At 45.7% G+C, this 8,835-nt stretch overlaps 2 protein-coding genes across 4 annotated transcripts in view; one reads left to right on the forward strand and one right to left on the reverse strand.

Moving 5' to 3' along the window:
• Positions 1-3,460, reverse strand: part of syne1b (spectrin repeat containing, nuclear envelope 1b) — a 67,408-nt gene extending 63,948 nt beyond the window's left edge. For all 3 annotated transcript variants that reach the window (XM_069711604.1, XM_069711603.1, XM_069711598.1), the window contains exon 1: positions 3,194-3,460. In XM_069711604.1, coding sequence (XP_069567705.1) covers positions 3,194-3,260 — 67 coding nt within the window. In that variant the 5' untranslated portion in view covers positions 3,261-3,460. The remainder of the gene's footprint in view (positions 1-3,193) is intronic.
• A 2,214-nt stretch (positions 3,461-5,674) lies between these two features.
• On the forward strand, positions 5,675-8,665 carry myct1b (myc target 1b). Its single transcript, XM_069711634.1, has 2 exons — positions 5,675-6,039; positions 7,532-8,665. Exons 1-2 carry the CDS (start codon positions 5,985-5,987, stop codon positions 8,020-8,022), a joined length of 546 nt encoding a protein of 181 aa, XP_069567735.1. The 5' UTR covers positions 5,675-5,984; the 3' UTR covers positions 8,023-8,665.
• The last annotated feature ends 170 nt before the right edge of the window (positions 8,666-8,835 follow it).

Consider the following 8,835-nt stretch of genomic DNA (forward strand, 5'->3'; position numbering starts at 1 on the left):
GACCTGCAGACAGGTTGAAGAGGAAAAACCTGCTGCTGCTGGAAGGGAGGAGTTTTTATTTCCACCAGAGACAACGAGGGGGATCGAATCTGACACAGCAGCTTTTCTACAAACTAATAAAGTCAGTTTTGTTCGTAAAGGTGAATTTATACTGTAATACTTCAGCAGAGCTTCTGTCGACACCAGTTTCTGAGAAAAGAAATTGCAGGAATTTAGTGAAGGCAGGATCGTAATTTCCTGGAGAAACTCAAAAGAAGCTGCTTGTGTTTGAACTAAAAGAGTCAAAAACTAAAAATCAACTTCCTGTATCCTATTAGGAGGGCAAACGTGTGTGTGAACTACAAAAAAAGAAACATCTTCAAATATTGAAATAAGGACCAGCGTTCATAAAGTACAGATTACAAACAGGAAACAGGAACGTTGTCGCTCCTCTGAGTTACAAACACGGACGTTCTGATGTTCAAAAGACTGAAACACTTTCAGATCATCAATCTGATCTAAAAGAGGAAACTAGAAGACAGTAAGTCCGAGCGGTCCTGATGTTCCAGCTGTTCGGAGCTGTCCAGAGTCCTGAACTGTTTGTAATGGAGGTCGGGACACACTGACTCTCACATGTACAGCAGCTCCATCACCGAGTCGTCCCGTTTCCTCTCAGCTGATTTAATTAAAGCTGCTGCAGCATTGGGAGCTGAGTGCCAATTAAAAGTGTATCAGCAGCAACAAACAGCCCATTAAAGCACCAAGCCTGAGCAGCTCACAAGAGTGATGGAGTACTTAAGGTGATCTCAGGATAGATGATGCTGAGCCTTTCAGTCGGTCACCTGGGAGCTCTGGAAAGACACTCTGTTCCACTTACAGGAGAACAGGCCACATTGAGAAGCCTGTCAGAGGCTCCTCCCACTGAGGGGTCATCACAGCCTGAATCACTTCCTGGTACAATTCCTGTTCTTTACAAAAATAAGACAACACGGTAGTCTTAGTGTGTCTCAGAGTGTCTCAGTGAGTCTCAGAGTGTTTCAATGAGTCTCAGAGTGTCTCAGTGAGTCTCATTGAGTCTCAGTGAGTCTCGATAAGTCTCTGAGTCTCATATAGTGTCCCTCTCATCCGTCTCGCTCTCTTCACATCATATCAGTGTCTCCAGCAGCTGTCAGTGACACTTCAGAATAAACAGCTCACTTCTCTTCTACTCTCGACCGTCCGTGGAGCTGCAGACTCATCTTTCTGTGTCTAACAAGACTTTTATATCTCAAATAAAACTATCAGCTGATTCACGGAAAAGTTTAGATGATCATCGATCACATGTTCAAGGTGTTTATCTGCTTCTGCATCATTATAAAGGAGCCTCTGGGTTGTTGAGGACAAGAAAACCCATCTGAAGATGTCACGTTGGATCCAGAAAAATTGTGTTCAGTATTTGTTCAAATTTTTTTGACCAAATTAATGATCAGTTGATTGAGAAAACACAGCCCTCTTTATTTCCTCTTTATTATCCGAGGACTATTTCACATCTAATTAGAGGAAATTAGAGAGAAGTAAATGAAATGAAATCCTGAAAGCCCCCGATAGACTCATGTCTGATGCGAGACCGGCGTGCCTCTCCAGGTGTCTGAGGAGCGCACGACATCACCACAAACCCTGCACCAGCTGTGTGTCTTCACTTCCTGTTTGACACACAAGAATGAAACCCACAAGAGCTTGACTGTCACGACCTGCCGCCTGAGGGCATCTGAGGCCGCGAGCTATCGTCACACTGACTCACTGCTGCGGCAACACGTTAAAAAAAAGGAGGGTCGAGAGTGCTCATCAGATTGCAGACTGCGCTGTCAACTCTGCATCCACGCAGGCGGACTGCAGGACGGCGTTTAATGACAGGAAGCTACCTGCTGTCCCCTCAAACCTCTGGCGCGCTGACGTCTTCCAGATGTGGCCTGACGTCCGGCCTCCTGACAGCAAACGCTGCAGCGGCTCGAACGTCACATGTGTGCAGAAAAAGGTTTCTGCAGCTTCAACAAGAGAAATAATAACTTTTAAACTTCGTCCATACTTCACATGAGCCAATAGGAGGCCGTTAAAGTGTCATGTGATCTCTACCGTTTCCCCCTTGGTGTGCAGAGAGGATGTTTTACCACCAGGTGGGTGTAAAACAGCAGCGCGGGCGTACAGGAAGCCGAGTCACCCCGTAGCAGGAACCGGGCAGCGCTGGCACGACCACAGACAGAAGTCGCCATGGCAACACGCGGTAACATTTCCTGGTAAACCATACGCGGCAGCAGCGATGCTCTGATAAAAACCCACAAAGAGACAGAGGCTGCTGCCATCGACCTGCTCACCAAGGACACACAGGGTGTCGGGTGGAGTCGTGTTCAGAGCATCCAGCACGCTGCTGGTGTTGTGACACGGTGTCTCGCGTCAAGAATATTAAATGATGATTGTTGGTTTGATTCAGAAAGAATCAAAACTTTCAACTCAAGGCTAAAAAACATGATCGTGATCTGATAAAAGATGAGGCGCTTCACTGGAGCATCCAGGAAGATTTAACTTGTATAATGATGTGATTCAAATCTTACTTTAAAGACATGAGGAGAAACAGATCAAAGCTCTGAATCATGTGTTCACATCAGCAGCTTCACTCAACAAATCAAATCATGTTTCTCCAAATACACTTTTTCATTCTTCAAAGATGTCAAACAATAAAATGTCTTTTTGTAAATTGGTCACAAGCAAAAACAGATTATGTTCCCTAAAAACACGCGCACATTAAATCGAATTATCTAAACATGTCATTCTATTCCGCTTTTAAAGGCTACAACTGTCGGACAATCAGCCAATCACAGCACAGGACTGTGAAGACTCAACTTTTAAGAAAAGGAAGACTGAGAGGAAGACAGAGAGAGGAAGACTAAGAGAGGAAGACTGAGAGAGGAAGATTGACAGCAAGCAGACGAACCCTGAACAGGAAGGATCATCATTATCCTGATAAATGTAAAGAGAAGTTTTCTGACTATGTCTGAACATTGCTGTATGAAGTGTGTGTGTGTGTGTGTGTGTGTGTGTGTGTGTGTGTGTGTGTGTGTCCCGCCCTGTAAATGTTGGCAAACTTGCTGCCCATGCGTTGAATCAGCACTCTGTGTGCAGCAGCTGCAGCAGGAGCAGGAGGAGGAGGGGGAGGAGGAGGCGACAGTGACACACTCACCCTGCAGCCTTTGCATGACATTGGCAATGTCCACGGACGAGCGGCCAAACGGCCTCGGAGAAGCCATGTCGTCGTTCTGCAGCTGTGAAACGACGAGTGTCTCTGATGCTAAAGGATGCTTCACTACTGTCCTGAGCGGGACATCCCTCCTCCTCCTCCTCCTCTTCCTCTTCCTCCCCCTCCTCCTCTCGGTTTCACTGCAGGACCCGGTCCAACTGAAGCTCAGGTTTCATGCAGCGACGAGCAGGTTCATAGTCCCAGACTTCTTCCACTGTAAAAACACAGTTAAAGAGATATTTTTACAGGTCTGCGAGTCTCACAGAGGTTTAACCTGCAAAGGTTTAAAGCTTTTAGGAACTTGTATTTGTGGTGCCTTTAACCCTCGTGTTCTCCTTGGGTCAAAATGGGGATTTTTTTTTTTGGTTTAAAGAAACCCTCACAGCATCCTTGTCACCAATGATCCCAAAAAAATGTGAAAATATAGAATTAAAATAGAACTTGATTGAACACAGCTGCGGGTCATTTTGACCACAGGACAACACGAGGGTTAAAAAATGCAATAATTCTGTTTGGAGTCACATTTTTCCTGAAAGATTCAAAATATCTGCATCTGTGGCTTCATGATTTTTTAAATTATTTTATGTGTCAGTGTGTGTTCATCTGCAGGTACGACTTCCTACTTTAAAATTACTCACAAATACTTTGCTGTAAAATACAGTTTGATTTAATTAAGTGAATAAATGCAGGACAGCAGGGAACAATAATAAACTGTCTGTCTGTCACTGTGTTGGAACAAATGTACTGATATTAGTGACACGTTACTGCTTTCTGCCTCAAATTATCCACGTGATCCTATTAAAGACTGTAATGATAAAGAATGTGAAAAAGTAAATCTAATACTATATTCATGAATCCTTCTGTGTGCTTTTATTCTTTATGAGACTCCATTAAACTATTTGAGACGAATTATTCGAAAGGTTCCAGCAGACATTAAAGATCTGAAGCTGTAAAGAATCTAAAAACAGACATGAAACAGACACGTCACGCGCTCTTATTAAAGATCAAACACCGATTAATTGATTAATAATCGATTAACAAGGAGACAAAGTATCGATACTTTTCACACTTTAAGAAAACTCAACAGGAAGTTCAACTGTCGAGTCAGAAAATGTCCTACTGAGTTTACAGAAGTTAGATTCCCGCCACAAACGTCTCTGTTACACTTTCCTAAAGTTATTTTAAACATTTAAGCTGCCGGAAAAAGTTGGACACAAGTTGCAAAAACCAATAAATTAAGAATCAATACGCGGGAAGTCACGCGCGTCACGCGCAACACGACACGATCAATGACAGTTATAGCTGCGCGTGCACATTTCATCTGATATCATCTTATTTAGTGTTATTTCTTCTCACCTCTCCGACCGCTGCAGACCAAAATAAATTCAGAGGAAGTGTTTCTCTTTCTATCTGCCTGTAAGTGAGTGTGTTGCCCGGTTGCCATGGTGACGCCGAAAATGAAAAATGGTAGCGTGAAGCGCTGCAGCGGCCGACGAGTTTACAGAACCAATGAGAAGGCTGCAGGAGGACGGAGGAGGAGAGGGGGGAGGGGGGATGGGGCAGTAAGGTCCACTTCCGGTCCTCCTGATAGTTCAGGGATAGAAACGTCGATCCTGTGAGGAGTTCTCGCGCATCCTTCTGCTCCTCCCTCCACAGGAAGACGAACAGACAGTTAATCAATGTAATCAATAACGCTGTGCATCAGTTATTGATCTGTTCATAAGATAAACTGCGGGGTTGCCAGGTTGGGCAGAATCCTTCTTTATAAAATAACATGCAGGAGTCTGTGAACATGATGAAATGCATCATCTGCGGATTTAACAGCGGCTGACAGAGAAAAGCTGCAGCACGCGAATGCATCATGAATCAGCGGAACACCTGAACAGGTGATTTCTCAGGCTGCTCTGATGTTCTGGCTCATGGATTTAAAAATCTTTGTATTTTAACAGTGTGATTTTCTGCTTATTAAACTGTCACACCTCCATCTGAGAACCTCAGAGAACCTGAGAGAACCCCCTCCACCTGACGATCCTGCAGCTGAATCCTGTTCTAGAACATATTCCTGGAGACCCTCCAGCTCATACAGAGCTCATCCAACACAGGGTGTAAAGTGTTCAACATGACAGGTTCATTATAAAGTACTTTGGCGCCACCTGCTGGACTTTACTGTGACATGCAGGTTCAGTGTTTAACTGAAAGTTCAGCTGAGAACAAACAAAATCATCAAGTAGGGAGTCAGAGCCTGAAGGAGGGCAAGACTGAAGAGGGAGTAGCAACAATGGAAGGAAGTCCCTGCAGAGCCTGAGACCTGCAGACACTCTGAGCCCTGCAGACACTATGAGACCTCTTGAGAACTCTCAAGGACCTTCAGATCAGAGTGAAAGCTGTATTTGTATTTATCCTGTTAAATACCTTCAGGTACAAAATCACAGCTGTTGCATAACAACACTGATTTCTGTGAGAAACTGTGCCAATCCAGCCTTTGTTAAGAAGTATTGATCTGAAGGAAGTGATGCAGAAGGAAGCGGCCTTGTTTCCCAGTGTGTTCTCGCACAGATAAGCAGCGCGTTTCTAATTTTACAGCCGGAGAGGGAAGGAAGCATGACAGCAAAGTTTCCGCCGCAGCAAACACTGAAGGGGAAGAAAAGAAAAAACGCAGAGAGGCCGTGTTGGAAAAAGCTTGGTGTTCGTCCGTCTGCAGGAGTCGGAGAGGAGTCGAGCTTCTGGAGGAATAATGGCTCAGAATGAAACCCACCCTTTTATGGAAATATTAAAATCCTTTAACCTGGGTGAGTTTGAGTTTCTGAACATCTACAGACATTTACTGACAGAGTCTGGTGTCTACGGGCAAAATCAACAGATAAACTCGGACTAAAGTGCTGAAATAATCTAAATGTATTCCTGCTGCTGCATCGTGAGGTGTTCAGGGATCTCGTAAATGTTTTGTAAGTGTCCCCCGGCTCAGACCAGTTCGTATGCACCTCGTCACTCCTTTAAAATCACATCTTAAAACCTCCAGATCAGGTTCACATCTCCGCTCTGTGACAGTTTCTCCCTCTACTTCAGGTTTTTATCTCCGTCAACTCGCTCTGCTGTGAAAAACAAACTTCCATGGAAGAACTCTTCCTGAGAAGCAGGAAACTTTCTGTAAAGTGTGCGTCATCAGTTCAGGATGAGCCCGATAGCTCCAGAGTCCGTTTGTGCTTCAGCAGAGCGATGCTACGGTGAACCCACACACTCACGGTGATGTAAGGGTTTATGTAAGACAGTGCCCAGGATAGCAGCCACAATAAATCAATGCAGTTTATACCTGCTGTGTTCTGTGGATGCAAACGTCCTGCTGCCCTGACGGATTTATTTTTAACGTAGAAGCAGCATCTTCAGAGCAGCTCAGTCTGCCTCCTTAAACACGACTCTGTTCTCTCTGTTAAACACGACTCGGTTCTCCCTGTTAAACATGACTCTGTTCTCTCCTCTGTTAAACATGACTCGGTTCTCCCTGTTAAACATAATGTTCTCTCTGTTAAACACGACTCTGTTCTCCCTGTTAAACATGACTGTTCTCTCCTCTGTTAAACACGACTCGGTTCTCTCTGTTAAACGCGACTCTGTTCTCTCTGTTAAACGCGACTCTGTTCTCTCTGTTAAACACGACTCTGTTCTCTCTGTTAAACACGACTCGGTTCTCTCTGTTAAACACGACTCTGTTCTCTCTGTTAAACACAACTCGGTTCTCTCTGTTAAACACGACTCTGTTCTCCCTGTTAAACACGACTCGGTTCTCTCTGTTAAACACGACTCTGTTCTCTCTGTTAAACACGACTCGGTTCTCTCTGTTAAACACGACTCTGTTCTCCCTGTTAAACACGACTCTGTTCTCTGTTAAACACGACTCTGTTCTCTCTGTTAAACGCGACTCTGTTCTCTCTGTTAAACGCGACTCTGTTCTCTCTGTTCTGTTCTCTCTGTTAAACACGCGGTTCTCTCTGTTTCTCTCTGTTAAACACATGACTCGGTTCTCTCTGTTAAACATGACTGTTCTCTCTGTTAAACACCTCTGTTAAACACAACTCTGTTCTCTCTGTTAAACACGACTCGGTTCTCTCTGTTAAACACAACTCTGTTCTCTCTGTTAAACGCGACTCTGTTCTCTCTGTTAAACGCGACTCTGTTCTCTCTGTTAAACACGACTCGGTTCTCTCTGTTAAACACGGTTCTCTGTTAAACATGACTCGGTTCTCTCTGTTAAACATGACTCTGTTCCCTCTCTGTCTCCTCCAGGCGACATGATCCTGGCCTTCTGTCTGTCCGTGCTCGTGGGCCTGCTGCTGGGCGCTTTGGTCTACGTCCTGCTGACCTGGGCTTCGAGGCGCCGGGCGACAGCCAGGATCACCCGGCGCACCAGAAGGAAACACGGCCGCTCCCGTGGCCCGGAGGCGGCGAGCGGCCAGCTGGGTCTGTACCGCAGCACGTTCCTGAGCGTCTACCGGCAGCCCTCCTTGGAGCCCGTCGGCCCGCTGGGCAGCAAGCCGGGCCCCGACACTTCAACCTTCCGCCCGCTGGCCAAGAGGAGCCGGCCAAGCCTGGACATGGGGGAGGACACCCAGGTTTCCCTGTCTGAGGACACAGCAGGGGACTCCACGTCCCTTGTGCCAAACAAGAGACACTCCTTCTGGCTGGGCAACAACGGGTTGAAGGGCTTCCTGCCCTCCCAGACCCCACCGCCCGCGTACGACAGCGTCATCCATGCCTTCGAGGAGACATGCACCTGAACCTGAACACAACCGAGACCGGACTGGACTCTGGAGCTGGTACTGGTCTGTACACTGAGATCAGACCTGCATGTCAGTTAGACACATGTTCTCCTCCATCACTGCTCCTCACAGACTTCTGCACACAGGGATGTTTTTTCCTCCAAAATACAAAATATCACACGAATTATTGTGTAAAATAATCACAGTCCAGAAATAATTTTTCGTTTGAAAATGTCTCACTGATTATCTTTTTTTTTTTTCCTAACTCATTATTGATTATTTGAGTGATAGTTGAGCTGCAGGGCTTCAAACAAAGGAACTGCTAAATATCCACTAATAACAATAAAGAAAACGTTGATATGCTGCACGTGCTTGCGATTTGTGTAAAAATAAAATCACAGTAGACGTACTTTAAACGTGTGACTCTACTTTCAGGAGAAACACAGTAAACCCTTGATTGACAGCTCTGATCTCTGTGGCGGGAACAGGACTTAAGCACACTCATCACATCCAGGTCTCGTGCGGAGGGTGCCACTCCAGCTCGCATAAGAGACGGGGTGCGCCGTGGCGGGGTTGCCATGAGGACAGAAACACCCGTTTTCGGTGCAGCAGTGTGGATCACGTTTCCCTCCGTGCACCAGACTCCATTTGAAATAACATCAAATTAATATTAAATTATACATTCTGCCCTTCAGAAGGTCCCGACAGGTTTGTTATCGGTGCTGCTGCTTCAGTTGTCTCTGCACCTTTTAATCCGGGTTCTGTTTTTCCGTGAAACCCGCCTCATGGCAACCCGCTTTAAAGCCACAACCCCGAAGTGCGCCAGCGGAA

The sequence above is a fragment of the Brachyistius frenatus genome, unplaced genomic scaffold, assembly GCF_029030835.1.
Source record: "Brachyistius frenatus isolate BFR_SWC_R1_liver_20210118 unplaced genomic scaffold, ASM2903083v1 Contig_102, whole genome shotgun sequence".
In the NCBI taxonomy this organism is placed as follows: domain Eukaryota; kingdom Metazoa; phylum Chordata; class Actinopteri; family Embiotocidae; genus Brachyistius; species Brachyistius frenatus.